This window comes from Artemia franciscana, chromosome 20 (assembly GCF_032884065.1).
Source record: "Artemia franciscana chromosome 20, ASM3288406v1, whole genome shotgun sequence".
Classification (NCBI taxonomy): domain Eukaryota; kingdom Metazoa; phylum Arthropoda; class Branchiopoda; order Anostraca; family Artemiidae; genus Artemia; species Artemia franciscana.
The window spans coordinates 16,573,764-16,597,585 of record NC_088882.1 but is presented as its reverse complement, the minus strand read 5'-3'; the positions used below and the strand labels follow the sequence as shown (position 1 = coordinate 16,597,585).

At 35.1% G+C, this 23,822-nt stretch overlaps 1 protein-coding gene across 1 annotated transcript in view; it reads right to left on the bottom strand.

Annotated features, from left to right (window-relative positions):
• Positions 1-23,822, bottom strand: part of LOC136039807 (unconventional myosin-IXa-like) — a gene marked incomplete in the record, with an annotated part of 112,307 nt that overhangs the window by 34,935 nt on the left and 53,550 nt on the right. The window contains 2 exon segments of the mRNA XM_065723707.1: positions 189-305; positions 15,718-15,877. Coding sequence (XP_065579779.1) covers positions 189-305; positions 15,718-15,877 — 277 coding nt within the window.

Here is a 23,822-nt window from a genome sequence, read left to right as displayed (position 1 = left end):
TACTTGTCAAAATTCATTTATATTGAGGTAACATTCTTTTTCTCTATAAAATTGAGTATTATTTTGTTTTTAAAGTTGTAATGAAAATAAAACTTTATTAAAAAGATATCTTGTTCCCATTTTGGTGGAAGTAACACTTTTGCCTTCAGTAGGGCGAAAAAAAAAAAGAAAAGAAAAATAAAACCTGCCTAAGCACGCCTTCCATGCCTGAAATCGTTTAGCATCTTCAACTTCATTCTGCTTGAGGTCACCTTGGTTTAAATACTTCAAATTATGTAGATTATAGCCTTCAAGCTTCAGTCGCACTAAAAAGGGAAATTAAATTAAAGTAATAGTTCGATATTAAGACTTTCCATAGATATAATAATCTTAAACATTTAATAAAATGTTTTCAAATGTTGAAGCCAATTTTTCAGCAACACGGGGAACACCCAGAGTAATCTTGACAAAAATTTATGTTATATCTTATTGTGTCAACAGTTCAAAAAGCTAACGAGAAGCTAGCATAAAATAAAGAAAACACACCAAAGCCCTGTCTCTTCAATGTGCATACAGCATGAATAATATGAATCCTCTGTTGGCCAGGTTCTTAATACATGTGGGTTGCAAAACGGGGAATTCTCAAAGCTGTCAAATTAATCAATGATTACTCCTTTGAGCTTGTTTTTAATTTTTTGCATATAGGTATGCTAGAACATTTATTTAGGGTGTTCCCTTTCCTGTACTTGAAAAAGAAAGCTCTGCTGGTTTAATCGAAAAAACAAAATTCACACTTTCTAATAATACAAGTTCATTAAACATGAATATCTCTATCTCAAGCATTAAACGGAAGAAATTGAATGGTTTTTCTAAGATTTCTGGGAAAGTAGCTGCCGGCTCTTAGTTTTATGTTGTTTATTCGGATTTCTTATTCAAGCTCTATAAGTTAAAGCAAGACTACTCAATCAGCTCTAGACAGTTTGACTGCATAAACTAAAATTTTTGATAATGAACGATATATCGTAATCCTTTAAGGTACTGAATCCTCTTGCTAACCTTTTTGGTTCAGACAGAAAAAAAAACCTGACCAGAGGCAACGCTATAGCGTTGCCTATAGTAAAGGCCATGCGACCCCAATGTTCTATTATTTCTTTTTTTTCCCCAGAGGCACTTCATATGGAAGGGGTCGTCACATAAACTTCAGAAGGGGCTCATTCGATTCTAAATCAGAAGTTCTAGTGTCCTTTTTAAGAGTCAAAAGTGATCGGAAGGCAACTAGCCCCCTCCCTCGTCCTTTTTCCCTAAATGCATCCGAAAAAAGTTTGAGATAGGCATATTTTTAAAAATAGTTCAAAGATCATATAACAAAAACTCCGGTGTCGACACAACCCCCTAGGGCCTGGGGGCAGGTGTTGTAAGTTATGCCCTGGGGGCATATATGGTTCTTATGGAAGGAATACTCTTATAAAGCTCAAAGAGGGCTCATTTGATTGGAAATTGAAAGTTATAGTTCACTTTTTAAGAGTCGAAAGAGATCTTGCATAAAAAATAGCATTGGCTTTGGATTGATTCTTACCAATTTTCTAAAACATACACCATCTATAACAGTGGGTTTTCTCTCTTTAAGAAGTTAAAAGTGTATGCCGTCTGGTCCAAATAATGAGTTTGGGTTCAGGTTTTAAAGTGGCTTTTAACTCTAATGATAGTGCAAGGGCATCGCTTTACCGTGAAATGAAAAGTAAAAACCTAAACAGTTTTGCAAATAAGATGGATGAAATGAATTTTTCGCGTGTAATAGAGGAAAAGTGTCCAAATGCAGCATATGACCTCTTCAGTGAGATAGTGACTAAGGAAATGAATGAAACATGTCCTTTACGAAGAATCAACCCTAATAGAAATTTTCCTAAGAAACCATTCTAGTTTCAATAAAGCAGAAAAACGACTTTATGTGAATTATTTAAAGGATCGTTCAAATGATAATTTTATAAAATTCAAAAATTTCGGAATATTTTAAATTCAGTAAGACGGAAAGCTCAGAAACTTCATTTCCAAAATGAATTTCATGAAAATCAAGGGAATATGAAAAATACATGGAAAACAATAAATAAACTTGTGGGTAATTTTCACAGTAGAGAGGAGGCGAGAGCCATGGAGACGACAGAAGGTCGTCTTACTGATTCTATACCATAGCTGAATTTTTGTGTGATTATTTTTCAAATGAAGGGAAAAGACTTTGCGATCAAGCGCGGGCTAACTTACGCACATCTGTGAGTTTTGGATCTGTTTTTGAAAGACAGCCTGCAAGTGAGAATTCCTTTGAATTTGCAAGATGTTTGGAACGGGAAGTGGCACAATTCCTGGCTACGATGAAGTCGAGCTCTAGTGGGATGGATGAGTTTTCACTGAAACTCATAAAAACCGCAAAAACGAGTGTCTTACCTATCTTGACGCACCTCATCAAACTTTCTCTGGATCTTGGAGTCTTCCTGCAAGCACTAAAAATTGCAAGAGTGGCCCCTCTTCATAAAGGAGGGAAAAAAGATGACCCATCGAATCGAAGACCTATATCTAATCTCCCATTTTTCTCTAAGTTATACGAGAAAGCTGTACATGCCCAGTTAAGTTGTTATATTGAAAAAAAAAATTCTAATGGAAAACCAATTTGGGTTCAGAAAAGGGCTATCTACAGATATGGCAGTTCTGAAATTGGTTGATTGGTTTAATGATGCATTTGAAGCTGGTCTTATACCTGCAGCTGTGTTTTTGGATGAGAAAAGCGTTCAATACGGTGGACCACTCAGGGCTTATTCAAGCTCTTGCCTCAATTTGGGTGAGAGGTTCAAGCCTTGAGTGGTTTTCATCATATCTACACGACCGGTATCAGATAGTACAGTATGGATCATTTTTATCTTCAAAAAAGAAAATAGAATCCGGGGTCCCACAAGTGTCAGTCCTGGGACCCCTCCTTTTTATCATTTTTATTGATCGAATGAAACATTACCTGTCGGAGGCTGGTGTCATCCTGTTTGCAGATGACACTTTGCTCTTTCTAGCTGCGCTTTCGCTTATTGTTTTGTATAATAAAATTCATGATGCTGTCTCTGAATTTCTAACTTTTTCTCAACAAAATTTGTTAACCCTAAACTTTTCTAAAACTTTTTTCATGATATTCTCTAGACTTTCGTCAAGTGTTGGCAATTATCAAATCATGGTTCGAGGAAATGTGATAAAAAGAGTAGCAACAACGAAATATTTGGGGTTTTCAATTGATGAAAACCTGTCGTGGAAAAACCATTCAAATGCTATAGCTGAAAAATTAAGCAGAGGTCTTGGGGTGATGCAAGGATTAAAAATCTAGTCCCAAAAAAGATTCTAAAAATGATTTATTTTTCCATATTTTGTCCATATATTAGCTACGGATTCTCTATATGGGCAAGTAATTTTGTAACATGTCTCAAAAGAGTACAAAAACTTCTGAATAGAGCTGTAAAATTATTATCGGAATTTTATGATTCTGATGATGTACCTGCTCATGAGCATTTTAAAAAGAATAAGTTAATGGATGTATCCCAAATTCGAGATTACCAAGTTGCGATTTTCTCGTATAAATATTTGAATCGCCTGCTAACCCCTGCCTTTGAAAATCTTTTTACTTTTAACAGAGACCGTCATGATCATAATACAAGAAAAGCTGATAACTTAACTCATGAGTTTAGGAGTACTACTCGGGCATCTTTTGTGATTCGCCATTATGGTCCCTGTGTTTGGAATATTTTGCCCGAGGGTGTGAAAAATGTGCCTAGTCTTCCGGCTTTCAAGTCACGGGTAAAAAAGTTTCTTTTATCTCATGAGTAATTTTGATGTAAGGCCCGTTCCAGGTTGTCATTCTATTCAAGGCATTTCCCTGATTTATTTGCTGTTAATTTTTTTCTGTCAATTTTTTTTCTCCCTTCTTCTTGTCTTTTTCCTCTCTCTTTTTTTCCTTTCTTCCTTCATCATTTGAGTTTCTTTTGTATTGAGTAGCGTGATATGAACGTGGTTTTAATTAGCTGAAGGTGATAACCTTGCTTGCCCTTACAAGCTTATTGTCTTTCTTGGCAGGCGAATGGCAAATAGTATTTGTTTTCTTTTCTTAATAAATGTATATCCCATATCTCAGATGATATTTCAACGAAAATGCCGTATTTTGGGAGGTCTGGAGGTGAAGATCTATCAAAAAGTACGAAAATAGGGGCAAATTATCACTAGCAGAATTTGCCATTGCTTGGGGATAATAAATTTTACATCCATTTTGCACCAGCAGGGTAATTGAATCTGAGGCATAACTCTGATTCTATAGGATTTAGTTTGGCTTATGCAGCTATTACCTCCTCATAATGCTCAGCAATCCTTCTAGAGATATTTCTCACCTGGTTGCATACTTGCTTTTATGTTCTTTAATGATCTGCAAGATCTATGTCATGTGGTTCAATCATTCTTTCACACTTCTATAATGAATTCAATGTGAATGCAACCTTTAAAGATTTTCCTGGCCATTTTTAATTCATTTTACATAGATAGGAGTGTTTTAGCTTGTGTATCCTCTTAAGAATTTCATCACTTTTTGTTTTTATTTGTGTATGCGGCTTGGTGCTGCGGTGAATTGTTATTAGTAGCAGCAGTAGTAAAAAATATTGCAGGGCAACTAGATCCCCCCACTCTATTTTTCCTCAAACCAATCCGATAAGAATTTAGAAGTGGAAGACAACGCAGCAAAGTTGGTTTATCCCTGGAGAAAGAGGCAACGAGTCTCCAAAACACTCTGAACGAACTTTGGTCTTTGGCACAAGGTCGGTCAAATTGGAGGTCAGCCGTCAGTGCCTATGCACCCCAGGCGTAGGAGGATCTAAATAACTAAGTAAGTAAGATAAGAACTTCGAAATAGCTATTTTTTTAAAATAGTTCAAAGATCATATAACGAAAATTCCGTCAACACAACCCCCCTGGGCCCAGAGCAGGCGTTGTAAGTTATGCTCTTGGGGCATATATTGTTCTTATAGAAGAAATGCTCGTATAAACTACAGAGAAAGCTCATTTGATTTGAAATTAAAAGTTCTAGTTCAGCTTTTGAGATTCAAAAGAAATTGGAGGGCAACTAGCCCCCTACGCCCCCTTTTCTCCAAATGCATCCGATAAACATTTTGATATAGCCATTATGATGAAAAAAAGTTCAAAGGTCAGATAAGTAAACAACCCCCCAGGGCCCGGGGGCAGCCGTCCTAAGTAATGCCCTGTGGGAATATATGGTTCTTTTGAAAGGGATGCTCGCATAAACTTCATAGAGGGCTCATTTGAATGGAAATTGAGAGTTCTAATTCACTTTTTAGCAGTAAAAAGAGATCGGAGGGCAACTATCCGCCCCCCCCCCTTCACACACTTTTCCCCCAAACGCATCCGATACAAATTTTGAGATTGCCATTTTAAAAATAGTTCAAAAATTAGACAACAAAAACTTTGGTGTCGACACAACCCCCCCCCCCCCCCCAGGGCACAGGGGGCAGGCGTTGTATGTTATTTCCTGGGGGTGTAAATGGTATTATGAAAGGGATGCTCGAATAAACTTTAGAGAGAGCTCATTTGATTGGAAAATGAAAGTTCTAATTCACTTTTTAAGAGTCAAAAGACATCCAAGGGCAACTCATCCGAAATTTTCTTGAGATAGTTCATTTTGTTAAAAATAGTTAAAATGTCATATAAGAAAAATCCTGTGTCGAAGCAGCCCCACAGGACCTGGAGACAGGCGTTATTCTTCGAGGGGGGAACATATATGGTTCTTATGGAAGGGATGCTCGTATAAACTACTGAGACGCCTCATTTGATTGTAAATTGAAAGTTCTAGTTCACTTCTCAAGAGTCAAAAGGGATTAGAGGGCAACTAGCCCCCGACGCCCCCTATTCCCCAAATACATCCAATAAAAATTTTGAGATATCTATTTTGTTGATAATAGTTCAAAGGTCAGATAACAAAAACCCCGGTGTCAAAACAACTGCCCAGGGGCAGACGTTGTAAGTTATTGCCGTGGGGCATTTATGATTCTTATGGAAAGGATTCTCGTATAACCTTCAGAGAGGGCTCATTTGATTGGAAATTGAAAGTTTTAGCTCACTTTTAAGGAGTCAAAAGAGATCTGATGGCAAGTCGACCCCCCACACCCTTTTTTCCCCAAACCCATCCAATAAAAATTTTGAGATAGCTATTTTGTCAAAAAATAGCCATTTGTTAAAAATAGGTCAGATAAGAAAAACTCTGGTGTCAACCCAACCCCCCTAGGGCGAGGGGTAGGCATTGCAAGGTATGTCCATGGAGCATATATGACTCTTATGAAAGGGATGCTCGTATAAATTTCAGAGAGGGCTCATTTGACTGGAAACTGAAAGTCCTAGTTCACTTCTTAAGAGTCAAAAGAGATCTGAGGGCGAACTTGCTCTTCCACACCCTTTTTACCAAAACGCATCCGATAAAAATTTTGAGATAGCCATTTTGTTAAAAAATAGCCATTTGTTAAAAATAGGTCAGATAATAAAACTCTGGTGTCAACACAAGCTCTCAGGGCCCGGGGGCAGGCGTTCTAAGTTATGCTCTGGGGGCATATAAGGTTCTTACGGAAGGGATGCTCGTATAAACTTCGGAGGGGACCCATTTGATTGGAAATTGAAGGTTCTAGTTCACTCTTTAACAGTCAAGAGATTCAAGGGCCACTAGCCCCCCTAGCCCCTTTTTCCTCAAATCCATCGGATAGAAATTTTGAGATAGCTTTTTTTAAAATAGTTCAGACATCAGATAACGAAAACTCTGGGGTCGACACAACCCCCAGAGCCCGGGTGCATGTGTTTTAAGTTATGCCCTGGAGGTGTATAAGGTTTTTATGTAAGGGGTGGCTGTATAAACTTCGAAGGTGGCTCATTTGATTAGAAATTGAAAGTTCTAGTTTACGTTATAAGAGTAAAAAGAGATCCGAACGCAACTAGCCCCCTACCCCTAGCCCTTTTCCCCCAAATCTATCCGATGCAAATTTTTAGATAAACATTTTTTAAAATAGTCCCAACATCAGATAACAAAAACACCAGGGTAGAAACAACCTCCCAGGGGCAATTGTTTTAAGTTATGAGGCGTATAAGATTCTTATGTAAAGGGGTGGTCGTGTAAACTTCGAAGATGGCTCATTTGATTGGAAATTGAAGTTCCTAGTTAACTTTTTATGAGTCAAAAGCTAATGGAGGGTATCCAACCCCTACCCTTGACACAAACAGCCTCTTTTCCCCAAATGTATCAAATGAAAATTTCGAGATACCCAGTTTGTTTGAAATAGTCCAACGATAAGATACAAAAAGATCGTTGTCGACATACTACTTTGCCACTGGGGCACAAAAGGTTTTTATGGAAGAGGTGGTCGTATAAACATTGGAGGAGACTCAAATGATTAGAAATTGAAAGTCTAAAGTTTTTTACTGTTTTAAAAAAGTAGAGTTAAGAGAAAGAGTCAAACTTTAGCGTAAAGAGCAGGGCGTTGATGAGGAAGCAGCGTCTTTTATATACGAAGTAATTTCTGTTGAAGTTTTAATAGTTTTTAAGTTTTAGTAAGTTTTAAGTTTTAATGTCGCTCCTTACTTTCCGTTAAAAACTTTTTTTATATTTAATTTTGTTAAAAGTCTCTCTCAGGAAAAGTGCTAACGTGTTGATTAGGATAAAACTGAATTTTTGTTGTTAAGCAACAAAGGGTCCCCATGAAGACCCTTCGAAGGAACATAAAAAATTATGCTAAATGGCAAAATGCAGCTTAAATGTTTCTTCTTAAAGAATAGTATGATTTTGTCTTTCAGATCACGTAGCGCTTTACTGAAAACATTTCAGAGTTCAATATACGTAGCCAACTGGTACTTGAAACTTTAGCCAAGTGTAGCAAGCACAAAAAAGGAAGGTATATAAGAAATATAGGAAATTACGAGTTGAATTTGAATAGAACTTGAAACCTCAGGATCTTTCTGAGGTTTACTTACTTACATTTTTGGGGTTAGTATGAAGTAAGCCGAAAACTATCATAAGAATTTTTGATGGCAAGATACTCATTTTTTGCTAAATATATGACTTTTTGGTTAAAAAAGCAACATTTTTCAAATGAATCCTTATTAATGCGAATTAGCAAAAATGTAGTCGGTGGGATATGTTTTTCTTGAAATTTAGGAGGAACTTTGTTGGTTTTTTTTTTCAAAATAATTTTTCAAATTTCGAACTACACTGTAAACAATTACATTGTAAACAGTAGAAATTAAATAAAAAAACTAATTTTTTAGCTGAAAGTAAGGAGCGACATTAAAACTTAAAACGAACAGAAATTACTCCGTATATAAAATGGGTTGTCCCCTCCGCAATCCCTCGCTCTTTACGCTAAAGCTTTTAATTGTTTTAAAAAGTAGAATTTTGGCAAACAGTCAAACTTTAGCGTAAAGAGCGAGGGATTGCGGAGGGGACAACCCATTTTATATACGGAGTAATTTCTGTTCGTTTTAAGTTTTAATGTCGCTCCTTACTTTCAGCTAAAAAATTAGTTTTTTTTATTTAATTTCTGAACGTTTTCGAATTAATGCATGTTTGGTTTTGGCTCTCCGCACATAAATTATTAAAATGAAATTTGTATATTAATTCTTTTTTTGGCTAAATGGCTTTCTCTTAGTTTTGATCAGACGATTTTGAGAAATAAGGGGTGGAGAAGGAGGCCTAGTTGCCCTCCAATTTTTCGGTTGCTTAAAAAGGCAAGTAGAACTTCTAATTCTTAACGAACGTTTTTATTATTGAAAAATATACGTAACTTATAAATTATCAACTTACGTAACAAACTTTCATAATCTTATATTTTTATTATGCATACGAGGGGGTTTGTATCCTCTTTAATACCTCGCTCTTTACACTAAATCTTAAGTTTTGTCCCAATTCTTTAAGAATGACCCCTGAATCAGAAAGGCCGTAGAATAAATAGTTGAAATTACTAAAAATACTTTAGCAGAAAGAGCGAGGTATTTATCTCCTCCCAAATACCTCGCTCTTTATGCTAAAGTATTTTTAGAACCCCTCATATGCGTAATAATCTCTGTTCGTTTTAGGTTTCAATGCTACTCCTTCCTTTCATTTGAAAAAACGTTTTGATGTTTATTTTTCATTGTTTTCTTATAGTAATGCTAGAAAACCATGCGCCCTTTTCCTTGAATTTTTCTTCCCCCATGACAGATTCCTCCAAGGAAAGATCCTCCGACATAGCCCCCTCCCCTCAGCCCCATCCCTAAAACAAAATAAAATCCCCCTGAAAACGTCTGTACACTTCCCAATAACCATTGCTATATGTAAACACTGGTCAAAGTTTGTAACTTGCAGCACCTCCCCCAGGGATTGTGGGGGAGTAAATCATCCCCAATACATAGTTATTATGGTTTTCGACTATGCTGAACAAAATGGCTATCTCAAAATTTTGATCCGTTGACTTTGGGAAAAAAATGATCGTGGGAGGGGACCTAGATGCCCTCCAATTTTTTGGTCACCTAAAAAGGCACTAGAACTTTTCATTTCCGTTAGAATGAGCCCTCTTGCGGCATTCTAGGACCACTTGGTCGATACGATGACCCCTGAGAAAAAGAAAAAAGAAAAAAAAAAAAAAAAAACAAATAAACACGCACCCGTGATTTGTCTTCTGGCAAAAAATACAAAATTCCACATTTTTGTAGATAGGAGCTTGAAACTTCTACAGTATGGTTCTCTGATATGGTGAATCTGATGGTGTCATTTTCGTTAAGATTCTACGACTTTTAGGGGGTGTTTTTCCCTATTTTCTTAATTAAGGCAAATTTTCTCAGGCTCGTAACTTTTGATGGGTATGACTAAAGTTAATGAAACTTATATATTTAAAACCAGCATTAAAATGCGATTCTGTTGATGTAGCCATTGATATCAAAATTCAATTTTTTAGAGTTTTGGTTACTATTGAGCCGGGTCGCTCCTTACTACAGTTCGTTACCACGAACTGTTTGAAACATTGTAAACGATACTTTTTTGAATTTTCAAATAAAGTATAAACACCAGGAAAAAAGCCCCTAAGAAAATTTATGCAGAACAAATTGAAAAAAAAATATTTTTGCATTTCAGGCAGACCTAAAGGAATCACATTCTTAGGGCCCAGTTCTTAATTTAATTAATTAAAAACTTACTAAACTTTATGCTTTAGCAAATAAACAGGAGTGTCTAAAACGGAAGCTCGTATCATGTTTAGATAGAAAAAAGATGATTTACAAGGACAAATAGTAAAATTAAATTTTAAATATCATTTTTTTCAAACAAAATTAAGAAGCAGCATTACAACTTAAAACAAGCTCCTATATAATATGGGATTTACTACCGCTCCCCGGGTATCCACCATATGGATAATATGGGGGTTAAGTTCATTTGTGACGCAAACAAATGTTATATTGAGATTCAGAATACAATTCTGGGTGTATATTTGCACATTACGGGGGTGGGGTTACATACTCTATAAACATATAGGTTCTAAGAAATTCATGAATTTCTTCGAAAAACTGGAAAAACAAGGAAAGAGGTGGAGATAAAGGGTTTCCCCCAGAAAATGTGTTAACTATAACTATTCTGCATATTACTGATTAAGAATTGTTTTCTTAGCATATTTCTTTATGTTACAACCACAGAAGAGAGAATAATGAGGACTTCTTTCCCAAGACAGTGAACCAACAAAACCTACTTGAATATTTCGGCCCTAATTCTGAGGGCCGTCTTCAGCAAATAAAATAATAAACAATACAGCCTTGGCATCATTACTTCTTAAAGAAAAGTTCAGCCAAGACTGAGTGATAAAAGCTAACATTTTAGAAGCTAAAAAGGTTCATTCATTGAACTAAATATTGGAATACTGAACTAGTACTGAACTAGTTTTCAAGGTTACAACATATAAACTAACCGGATTATCTTTTCACATTGTTCATGATCTGAGCTAGCTACTGCTTTGAATTAAATGTGCTATTACGAAGAAACTTGCAATTACTGAAATAAGTTTTGCAAAATGGGACTGAAATTTTTGGAGGATTATTTATTGTGGAATTGGCAAATTGTAGGCCCTCTTTGAGAAAGTGCACTGCTCAGTGATACGCAGGAAAGTCTTTTAGGCCGACTTTACACAGTTTGGATTGTACTACACTTGGATGCAATAGGGAGGCTCGGTTCTCACTTAAAGGTAAGTCTTTTTGTTTATACACAGGTTGAATACACTTGGATGCAATAGGGAGGCTCGGCTCTCACTTAAAGGTAACTCTTTTTGCTCTGTTTATCGACTTCTAAAATGAGATACTGTTAATGATACAGCGTTTAGGCAAATAGCGTTAGGCAAATTAGCAAAATTATGCAAATAGGAAATTTGCATAATTTTCCTTACACAATAAGGAAAACCTTATTGTAGAAGTTTCAAACTCCTATATACAAAAATGTGGAATTTCGCATTTTTTGCCAGAAGACAGATCAAGGATGCGTGTTTATTTGTTTTTTTCCCAGGGGTGATCGTATCGACTCAGTGGTCCTAGAATGTCTTGAGAGGGCTCATTCTAACAGAAATTAAAAGCCCTTTTTAAGTGACCAAAAAATTGGAGGGCCCCTAGGCCCCTTCCACGCTAATTTTTCCCCAAAGTCACCGGATCAAAATTTCAAGATATCCATTTTATTCGCCATTTTCAAAAAACCTAATAACTATGTCTTTAGGGACGACTTACTCCCCCGCAGTCCCCGTGGGAGGGGCTGCAAGTTACAAACTTTGACCTGTGTTTACATATAGTAATGGTTACTGGGAAGTGTACAGACGTTTTCAGGGGAGTTTTTGGTTTAGGGGGGAGAGTTGAGGGGTAGGGGTTACGTGGGAGGATATTTCCGTGGAGAAACTTCTCATGGGGGAATAGAATTCCAATGAAGGGGGCGCATAATTTTCTAGCATTTTTTGAAAAAACAATGACAAAATAAATATGAAAAGCTTTTTCTACTGAAAGTAAGGAGCAGCATTAAAACTTAAAACGAACAAAAATTATTACGCAGAAAATTTGCACTATTTTAGAAAATAGGGAGAAACACCCCTTAAAAGTCATAGAATCTTAACGAAAATTACACCATCAGATTCAGCGTATCAGAGAACCCCTACTGTAGAAGTTTCAAGCTCCTATCTACAAAAATGTGGAATTTTGTATTTTTTGCCAGAAGGCAGATCACGGATGCGTGTTTATTTGTTTGTTTGTTTTTTTGTTTGTTTTTTTCCCAGGGGTGATCGTATCGACCCAGTTGTCCTAGAATGTTGCAAGAGGGCTCATTCTAACGGAAATGAAAAGTTCTAGCGCCCTTTTTCAGTGACCAAAAAAATTGGAGGGCACCTAGGCCCCCTCCCACGCTAATTATTTTCCCAAAGTCAACGGATAAAAATTCTGAGATAGCCATTTTATTCAGCGTAGTCAAAAAACCTTATAACTATGTCTTCGGAGACGACTTACTCTTCCACAGTCCCCGTGGGAGGGGCTACAAGTTACAAACTTCGACCAGTGCTTACATATAGTAATGGTTATTGGGAATTGTACAGGCGTTTTCAGGACGATTTTTTGGTTGGGGGGAGGGGTTGAGAAGAGGGGGATATAGCCTACTGGGGGAACTTTCCATCGAGGAATTTTTCATGGGGGAAGAAAATTTCCATGAAGGGAGCGCAGGATTTACTAGCATTACTTAAAAAAACAATGAAAAAATAAATATGAAAACGTTTTTTTTCAGCTGGAAGTAAGGGGCAGCATTAAAACTTAAAACAAATATCAATTATTACCCATATGAGGGGCTCAACTCCTCCTAGTACCTCTCTCGTTACGCTATTAGTAATTTCAACTATCTATTCTACGGCTTTTGTGATTCAGGGGCCATTCTTAATGAATTGGGACAAAATTTAAGCTTTAGTGTAAAGAGCGAGGTACTGACGAGGGGGAGAACCCCCTTGTATATGTAATAAAAACACGAGAATATAAAAGTTCTTTACGTAAGCTAATTTATAAGTTACGTATATCTTTTACTAATAAAAAGATTAAAAAAAAATTATAAGTTCTAGTTGCCTTTTTAATTAACCGAAAATCGGAGGGCAACTAGGCTTCCTCCCCTGCTTTTTTTCTCAAAATCATTCGATCAAAATTATGAGAAAGCCATGTAGCCAAAAAGAATAAATATGAAAATTGCGTTTTAATTATTCCTCTGCGAAGAGCCAAAATCAAAACATGCATTGATTCAAAAACGTTCAGAAATTAAATATAAAAAATTTTCTTTTGTTCTTATTACAACATTGAAAATAAACATACAAATTACAGTAAAATTAAATTTTAAACTGATGAGCTTTCAATAAATAATATCATTATATTTCAAATATTTAGTCTAATTTTATTTGTTTTTTCCAATTCTGTTCAAGACAAATATACCTTCACTACAAACAAGTGTTCGGATACTGCCCCCTTGCTTAGCTGTAAAAATCTAAAGCCTACTACGTCATTGGTGCTTCACTGAAAACGAATTATATTGCAATTTATTTCTTTTCCAGCTATTGCAGCATTGAAAATGAAAATAAAATTACAAGGAAATAAAATCTTGAACTGGTGATCTTTCAACAATTAATAGCATTATATTTTCAACATTCAGTTTGATTTTATTTGTACTTTTCAAGACTGTTCAAGACACATATAGTTTTCAGTAAAGCGCCAATAACGCAGTAGGTTTTAGACTTTTGCAGTGAAAGAAGGAGACAAAACCCAAACTCTTCTTTGTAGACATTTTTGTTTATTTGAAGCTGGATTCGCATATTCAATTTAAGTTTCACTTGTTTTAAGATTTATTTACTCATTCATATTAGTTTATGTGGGAGTATCTTTCCATGGAGGAATTTCTCATGGGGGAAGAGAATTTCCATGAAGGGAGCATCGGATTTTCTAGTATTATTTAAAACAAAAAACAATGAAAAAACAAATATGAAAAAGTTTTTTCAACTAAAAGTAAGGAGTAACATTAAAACCTAAGACGAACAGAAATTATTAAGCATAGGAGGGGTTCATCTCTTCCTAAATACATCGCTCTTTACGCTAAAGTGTTTTTGTAATTTCAACTATTTATTCTACGGTCTTTGTGATTCAGGGGTCATTCTTAAAGAATTGGGACAAAATTTAAGCTTTAGTGTAAAGAGCGAGGTATTAACAAGGGGGAAACCCCCTCATATGTTAATAAAAATATACGAATGTAGAAGTTCGTTACGTAAGTTAATTCTTAAGTTACGTGTATTTTTTACTAATAAAAACGTTCGTCAAAAATTAAATGTTATAGTTACCTTTTTAAGTAATCAAAAGATTGGAGGGCAACTAGGCCTCCTCCTCCACCTCTTTTTTCTCGAAATCTTCCGATCAAGACCAAGTGAATGTCATTCAGCCAAAAAAAGTTAATATGCACATTTCATTTTAATTATTCATGTGCGGAGAACCAAATACCAATATTCATTAATTCACACACGTTCAGAAATTAAATTTAAAAAAAAAAAGTTTTTTTTTTAACTGAAAGTAAGGAGCGACATTAAAACTTAAAATGAACAGAAATTACTCCGAATATGAAAGGGGATGTTCCCTCCTCAACTCCCCACTCTTTACGCTAAAGTTTTTTACTGTTTTGAAAAGTAGAGTTGAGAGAAAGAGTTAAGTTTGATAGCGTAAAGAGTGGGGCGTTGAGGAGGGAGCAGCCCCTTTCATATACGGAGTAATTTCTGTTCCTTTTAAGTTTTAATGTCGCTCCTTACTTTCAGTAAAGAAAAAACTGTTTTTTTTTATTTAATCAAATTCTTCATGATAGTGGATTAAAGAGCGACCTTGTGCTATATTATGCACTAAAGCACATACTATCTTAAATGTGAATTTTTTACTAACAAAATTGTAACCAATAATATTACTTTAACTAGAAAATTTTCTGAGAATCTGTCTAAGAACATTCTAACGAATACATTGAAAATAATTTTTATAGTTATTTCGAAGAGCATAAAAAAACTAGCTAGAGAAGAAAGTTAGTCTATCTGGTTTTGTCTCTCAGCCGAGAGATGGAGTTAAAACTTTCGGGATTTTTTTGGGTGGTGGGCATAATGGGTTTCAAAATTTGTGTTAAGGGGATAAAGAGCTTCTATTTTGACTTAAGAGGAAAGGTGAATTTTTTTTTCCGGTGGTCCTTACTTACGGTTTTTTCTTGCTTATGACTTACTTCCGACAGACTCTACTGTTAGTATACACATAATAACCCATATTAGGGGAAATACTGCTAGGAGAACGAACTATGATCATAGAAACATGTTTTTCTAGATACCATCAAGAAATTCTTAATCTTCGCTTAAAACTGATAATTGAAACAATTTACTGCTATCAAAGAACAATATCCACTAACATAGAATTATAGAATGATTTTTCACATTTATTTAGTAGTGTGAATTGTTCAGTCACGTAGACATCCAAGACATCAATGAAGATATTCAGAAGTCACGATTTTAGATCGATCTGGTGGAAGGCACGCTAAGACAGCAATAGGAATGTTTTATCTTTTTAAAGGAATGTCCTTTAAAAAGGCTACTGCTCTTAACAACTAAAATATGACGATGGTCTAACAGCTAAATATTTACTAACCTCTTTCCTCTGAGGTAAGACCGGCAAGCATCTGATAAAAAATATGATAATTTTTCTCCTGAGGCAGTGGCTTAACCACGCGCGTCTGGTCCAAAAAATAGCAATGGATTTTTGTTCTGTAAAGTTCTCCATTGGTAACTTGAACTTCGATAAAATGTCCCTGAAAAAAAGTACCTCATTATACTTTTGGTTCAATGTAAAATTTTGAAGCAACCAGAATCATGGTTAGATTGAAAAACCTGAAGGAGCCATTTTACCAACGGAATATATGCGGAATGTCGTATCTGACAAAGTGAAAACTGTTGTCATTTTGTAATAAACCAAAAACTAGAAACCTGAAGCCAGAATAGCCAGATTTTCCATCGGCTGTTTTCAGCTCTCCCGGTTTCATTCTCAATTATGTGGCAAATCCTTGCTACCGATCTAACCCAATAATTTATTAAGTTTTCACTCTTCGACGAAAAAAAAAAACTTGGAAAGTGTTTATGGCTCAATATTTAACGATTTTTCAATCAGATAAGAATTCAGCAGATTTCTAGCCTTCTACTCCCAGCTATATTTTGGAAAATTGCAACGGATTCTGTTAGCATCTATGGGGAAGGAATTGGGTCTGAAACTTACACGACTGCTGGGATCCAGCCCTCCTGGGATCCAGGAGGTCTCTGGGCAAAATACAAATTTTCAAAAGCGAAAAGCTCCATTATCTTCAAGTCAGATTGGTGGAATTTAATATGTATAAAAAGGTGGTAAGAAGATTCAGACCCACTCCAGTTTAGCAATAAACCTAACTCTAAAATATTCTTTGATGATCACGTACATGGTTCTTGCCCCAGAGGTTGTCCCCAAAGGGAACGAGAGATAACGCTCCACTTGTCACAACTTCACCTGGATAAAGATAGATACTTTTACAGACGCCATACTGGTAACATTGCAAACGAAGAGGCCCCAAAACGACCTTTGAGGGCGGATGGTCTAGTAAGTCAAATTATGATTTGAATGTGTTATGATACAATAATAAATAAATATTAGGAAAACTTATCATTTTCCTTTCTTGTTCAAATAATAATTTTGTAGACACTTTTTTCTTCTCTTGCATAGTCAATATATTGAAACTTCAGTCTGCCTAATATAAAATCGTCAACCCTCCCCCACCAATTTTATTCAAATTAGCTTCGGAAAAAAATGCATAGAATGAACGATAAAAACATGTTACTGACACTCTATTACACAGCCACATACACTGAGAACAATTTTCTCAGTTACATTTATAATGCAACATTGTTTTTTATTTTGAATCCATCGAAAAAAGACGTTTCAGAAGAGTCAATTGTCAATTCTCATATTGTTTTCTTCTAAGAGAATTATCACTCCACGCATTTCTGGCACCACAAGATTCAACACTTCCTTATATTTCTTTGAGAGCTGGCCACTCGCTCATGGACAGGCTAATTAGAGGATGTTTCTAAACTGAACAAGAGGTAAGAGCTCATACGACACTTGTAACGAGGTCAGTAGAGCCAATAGCTCATATGACATGAGCTCTAGCAAAATTCTAAGAATGAATAGATTTATTTAAAAGGAAAATCAGAGGCTTAATACCGGTCAGGATTTAAAATTGGAGCTCTAAATATGAAATTTCCTTCTAAATATGAAATTTCATTCAGATCGCAATTCTTCCACTCTAAGCGTTTTCCAAGATTTCAGGTTTGCCCCTCCAACTCCCCCCTAATGTCAACAGATCCGGTCGGGATTTAAAATAAGAGCTCTGAGACACAATATGCTTCTAAATATCGAATTTCATTCAGATCCGATCGCCCGTTCGTATGTTAAAAAATACCTTTTTTTTCTAATTTTCCGAATTAACAGTCTTTCCACTCCCCCCCAGATGGTCGAATCGGGGAAACGACTATTCATAATTTAATCTGATCTGGTCTCTGATACGCCTGCCAAATTTCGTTGTCTGAACTTATCTGGAAGTGCCCAAACTAGCAAAACTGGGACAGGCCGACAGAAATTGCGATCGCTATATGCCACATGGTAAATACCAAGTGCCATAAAAACGCACCAATTTTTAGGTGGTTTAGACGGAAAAAGACGAAACAGGATTCTCTAGTAGGATTTAATTTTACTGCCTGCAACTGGCTTGATTATTTGTAGAGGAGTTACTGGTCTGAAGTTTTGGTCATATAGTGGGATTTGAACGCCCCAAGGCAAAAAAATTGTAGTCTGATATTTAAGTAACTCATTATCTTATGTTAATGAAAAATCAAGCTTACAATCTAAATAGAAGACAAAAATAAAGTTACAGCATAAAAGTTATGAAGGTTTACACGCCTTTTAAACTTAAAATTCGCTTTTTGATTTACGAAGGAATCATGACGGGTATTTGCCATCTTTGCCTTCTCAGGAGTCAGGACATATTCCCAGATTAAAACCTATTTTGAGCAATGACACTATAAAATAACTAGATTGTATAAAAAAATTATACCAATTCTGGCGGTAAATGAACAAGATAACATTTATCAATTCAAAGACGCTACTCATCTTTGGGGTTTAATTACGGCGATGAAAATATGAGAAACCGTCTCACTACCAACCTAAACCAGAAAAAGAAGAAGACGCTATTGATCGTTACGGTAAGGCGAATAACCATATTTAGTGTGCTAACACAAAACCTACTTTTTAGTTGAATTTGTTTTAACTTTATACGGTTGATGTGGCATGAACTTTACCCACAACGCGATTAGTGATTGCGTGCTAAATGTACGAAAAGTTCCTAGTCAAAGAGAAGCAGATTGTAATTTAAAAAAAAAAATTATTGAGCCAAAAGAAACCTTCAGGAATGGAACTAGACTCAAAATGCTGGTATAGCAAAGTGTTTTCAAGCCGCCACATATTAAGAGAACACTGAACTTTTTGAGAATTGGAAAACAATCCAGCAAAAAAAGTTCGGAAATGAAGGAAAAGAAGTTTTCAACTTCATAAATACGCTCCTCTGTAGCCTATTTATATCTTTTAAAAGATTATATTAAAAATATGACCTAATTTTCAATAAAATATAATTTTTAGTTTTATATTTGAAGTCCTTCTTGAATCTTTACATTCACATAGTAGCTTAATCTTTCTCTTTCGGCTAACCTTACAAAAAGAATCCAGAAAGGGGTGTCAACATCTGGACTGACCACTCATACCGACCACGTCCATTCATCCATTTCGAAAGAGGGTTGAGAACTCAGCTACAATAAGATACATCGCTTTCTCAGCCCGTATTGCGCTCGGAAAACATTAGGTCAACACTGAAATCAGGGCAGTATAGATTCGCCTAACCCCAGAAACGTCATTCATGAACTACAAAAACTTTTTTGCTAGTAAAGTGAACAAAATATTAATAATGATAGCGGGGATAATGCCAGAACGCCAGATTTGATACGGCATTTTGTTGCTTGCAAGGGAATTTAGATTCCCTTAAATTAACCATCAAGCTGGAATGGTGCCTTCAACCTCGATACAAACGTCGCAGTCTTCGGTGAAGAGGGATTGGGAGTGGTGTGACTCCCAAGCCTACCATTTGGCCTCCTTTTTAGACATGACTTGTATTGGATGGAAAAAAGCTGACTTTTCTTTGCACCATATTGAACTTGTTCTTTGGGGTACTTACGAAATCCGTAAATTTTTCATGGTTGCTTCTATTATTTCCTGTTCATTGGATTTGAAAGGAAGACCACTTCTTCAAGCGTCAGCTAAAAATCTTTTAGCACAGTCTTATTTGATAGTTTTTGCGAAATTCGTAATCCGTTTTTACGAAACGTTTTTACGAGTTTTTACGAAATCCGTAAATTTTTCTTGGTTGCTTCTATTATCTCCTTTTCAATGGACTTGAAAGGAAGACCACTTCACGTCAGCTACATATCTTTTAGCAGAGTCTTATTTGATAGTTTCTTCTAGGTTAAATTATCATGTTCCAAAATAATATCTGAAAAAAAATCAAATAGCAACTAATTTTAAAAGTTTGTTTTTAAAAAAGTTAAAAAAATTATGTTTAAAAAAAGTTTTAAAAAAAGTTTAATTTTAAAAGTATATTCAAATAGCAACTAATTTTAAATTTTAAAATTTTAAACTCAAATAGCAACTGATTTTAAAAGTTATGCAGAATATACTGCATAACCACTCGGCCTGTAAGCGGTACGAAATTAAGTTTAGTTTGATATTCAATTTCACTTTTTGGTTTCCGTAGCCCTTTACCCACTAATTCATGATCGAAAAAATACAATATTTTAAATGTGCGCAAAACTTTTTCCCATTCCTTTAATTAAGAAACACCTTATTACCATTGCCTAAAAATCCTACTTTGGTTCGTGTTCCATATTTCTTTTCCTTTTTTTCCAGAAAAAAACTTAGGCATGACTCTGAAGAACAATAATGCGCGAATCGTACAAAAGTGTCTCCAGGCCAAGTCAGTGACCCATTACTCTTGCATTCCTAATCAATCTTCTGCGAAAAACACGGTATAAATAGTTAGACGACAGGCACTATTTCGAAAAAATATTTCTTGAAAAAATTAAGCTTTTAGGCAATCTAGTTGGCCCATGTGGTAGAGTACCCCAAGATACCACTGGTAATTTGAGCTAACAGGAAACCAGAATGTTAATACTATAAATTGTTGAATTAGTCAATAAAACTAATACGTTTCATGCAGCTGAAAAGATAATTAACAAATGTGATTTGGGAATACGCTGAGTAATAAGCGTAGTCCTAGTAAAAAAAGTTACATACAAGGACTGCGTTTAGCGAAAGCATATAGGATATTTACAGGGTAAAAACATATATAATGTGAGGTTCATTTAGAACCAATCTTGCCTACATTTACTTCATTGAATGTCTTCACAAACTTTCCATGTGTATTTGTTTCTGACATGGGTATTCTTGCTATATTGAACAAATACCATACGAGAGAGAAGTGGGGGGGGGAAATACTCCCTTGGATACATGATTTATTCCATCGCTATGGCCTCAACAGGGCCCATGATGCATAATTTATTCCATCACTATAGCCTCAACAGGACCCATGGATAAATAATTTATTCCATCGCTATAGCCTCAACAGGGCCCACGAATACAAAATTTCTTCCATCGCTGTAGGCTCATGGATACAGGAAATATATAATTTATTCCATCGTAACAGCCTCAATGGATAAAGAAAATACATTATTTATTCCATCTCTATACCCAAAATGGGTAAAGGAAATACATAGTTTGCTTAACTGGTTTACCTAGTAACCAGATTGCCTATACTACAAGAAATCAACTTCTTCATGTTCCGCAGTCAATAACAAAATGTACATTCAAATATAATACCACAAGATGATTTTTTCAAGCTGATAGCAAAATAGATTCACAGTCAATATTTTCGAAATGCAAACTGAAGATATATAGATATGACATGAAAATGAAAATGAAATGAAATTTATGAAGATGAAAATTCTTTTGCATTTTCTAACTTAGAAATTCTATCAACTTTTTTTTCATGTCTAAAAATGACATTGACACATGTTCATATTAGAATTGGACGTGGTATGCTGGCAATGAGGTTGACATAGACAATCTGAAACGATTTGTACGTAAATTTGAGAGGTTATTAGCAAATGGTTCTGTCAAGTGAATATTTTTGGATGGGGGCCTTAGGCAAATTGGTTGTTAAATTGGTAAAAATGTTAGATTTGAATCAAGCATTTGTCTTGCAACTGTCCTTTTTTAAGGAAATGTAGGATGTTATTTGCTAGGAAGAAGCTTGAACCAAGAAATGAACCATGAGAAGCCATTAAAAGAAAGCCCTTTTAAGTACCATAAACTCAGCCAGTAGGTAAGTTCCGAGTGTCTCAGTTACTGACTCAGCATTAAATAGTTAATAAATGCACTTTTGAGTACAATAAACTCAGGTGGTTGATAAATTCCGAGTGTTTTAGTTGCTGGATGAGTATCAAAAATTTAATGAAAGCACTTTTGAAAAAAAGAAACTCGGCTAGTTGATAAATTCTGTGTGTTTAGTTGCAGGCTGAGTACCAGAAATTTAATAAATGAACTTGTGACTACAACAAATCAGCTTGTTGATAAATTTCGAATGTTTTAGTTACGGAATGGATATATAAAATTAATAAAAGCAGTTTTTAGTTCAACAAAATCAGCCAGCTGGTGAATTCCGTGTGTTTTAGTTGATGGCTGAGTAAAAAAATTTAATAAAATAACTTTTGAGCACAAAATCTCAGCTAGAGGGAAAATTCCGAATCTTTTAGTTACCAACAGGCTATCAAAAACAATAAAAACACATTTAAGTGAAACAAACTCTGCTAGTTGGTACACTCCAAGAGTTTTAGGTGCTGAATGAGGAAAAAAATTTAATGAAAGCACTTTTGAGTACGACAAACTCAGCTAGTTGATAAATTCAGTGTGTTTTACTTACAGGCTGAGTACCAAAGATTTAATAGAAGCGCTTTTGAGTACAACAATCTCGACTAATTGGTTAATTCCGAGTCTTTTAGTTACCACCGTAGTATAAAAAATTTAATAAAGGCACTTTTTGAGTACAACAAACTCGGTTAGTTGGTATAAGTGGAGTCTTTTAGTTGCTGATTGAGTAAAAAAATTCAATGAAAGCATTTTTGATTACAACAAACTCAGCTAGTTCAAAAATTCTGTTTGTTTTAATTGCTGGCTAAGTACCAAAAAATTTAATGAAAAAACATTTGAGTACAACAATCTCAGCTCATTGGTGAATTCCAAGTTAATTAATTGCTGGATGAGTACCAAAAATTCAATAAAAGTACTTTTGAGTACAATAATCTTACCTAGTTGGCAAATTTCAAATGTTTAGTTACCGAACGGGTATTGAAAGATTTAATAAAAGTACTTTTCAGCAGAGCACACTCAGCTAGCTGATAAATTCCGAGTGCTTCAATTGTCCAGTCAGGAGTTAAAACACACCAAATTTATCAACTAGTTGAATTGGTTGTACTCAAGAGATTTTTTATTAATTTTTCTGGTACACAGTCAGCAATTAAAACACTAAGAATTCACCAATTAGCTGAGATTGTTGTGCCCAATGGTTTTTTTCATAATTTTTCGGCACTCAGCCAGCAATTAAAACACTCGGAATTTATCAACTAGCTGAGTTTTCAGTACTCAAATGTGCTCTTATTCAATTTTTTGCCTCATTCAGCAAGTAGTACACTCAAAAATTACCAACTAGCTGAGTTTGTTGTACTCAAAAGGGCTTTATTAAACTTTTGGTACTCAGTCTGCAAGTAAAACACACGGACTTTATTAACTAGCTGATTTTCTTGTACTAAAAAATGCTTTTAATTTTTTTCATACCCGGTCGGTAACTAAAAGGCTCAGAACCAATTGACTAGCTGTGATTACTGTACTCATAAGTGCTTTTATTAGAATTTTAATGTTCAGTCAGCAGTTAAAACCCACAGAATTTATCAACTGGTTGAGTTTGTTGTACTCCACTCAACAAGTTTTTTCATTAAATTTCTGGTACTAAGTCAGCAATTGAAATACTCAGAATTTATCAACTAGCCACATTTGCTGTATTCAAATGTGCTTTTATTAAATTTTAGTTACTCAGTGAGTCAAAAAAATACTCGGAATTGACCAGCTAGCTTAATTTTTTGTACTCAAAAGTGCTTTTACTAAATATTGATACTGAGCCTTGAGGTAAAACACACATAATTTATGAACTAGCTGAGTTTGCTGCATTCAAAAATTCTATTAGTAAATTTTTATACCCAGCAGGTAACTAAAACACACGGAATTTACCAACTAGCTGAGATTGTTATTCTCAGAAGTCCTTTATTAAAATTTTTGGTACTTGACCAGCAAGTAAAAGAGACGAAATGTATCATTTAGTTTTATTTGTTGTACACGAAAGTCCTTTAATTAAATTTTTATTACTGAATCAACAACTAAAATATCGGGAATATCCCAACTAGTTGGGTTGATTGTAGTCAAAAGTGTTTTAATTAGGTTTTTGATACCCAGTTGGTAACTAAAATATTCGGAATTTACCAACTATTTGAGATTGTTGTACTCAAAATACTTTCATT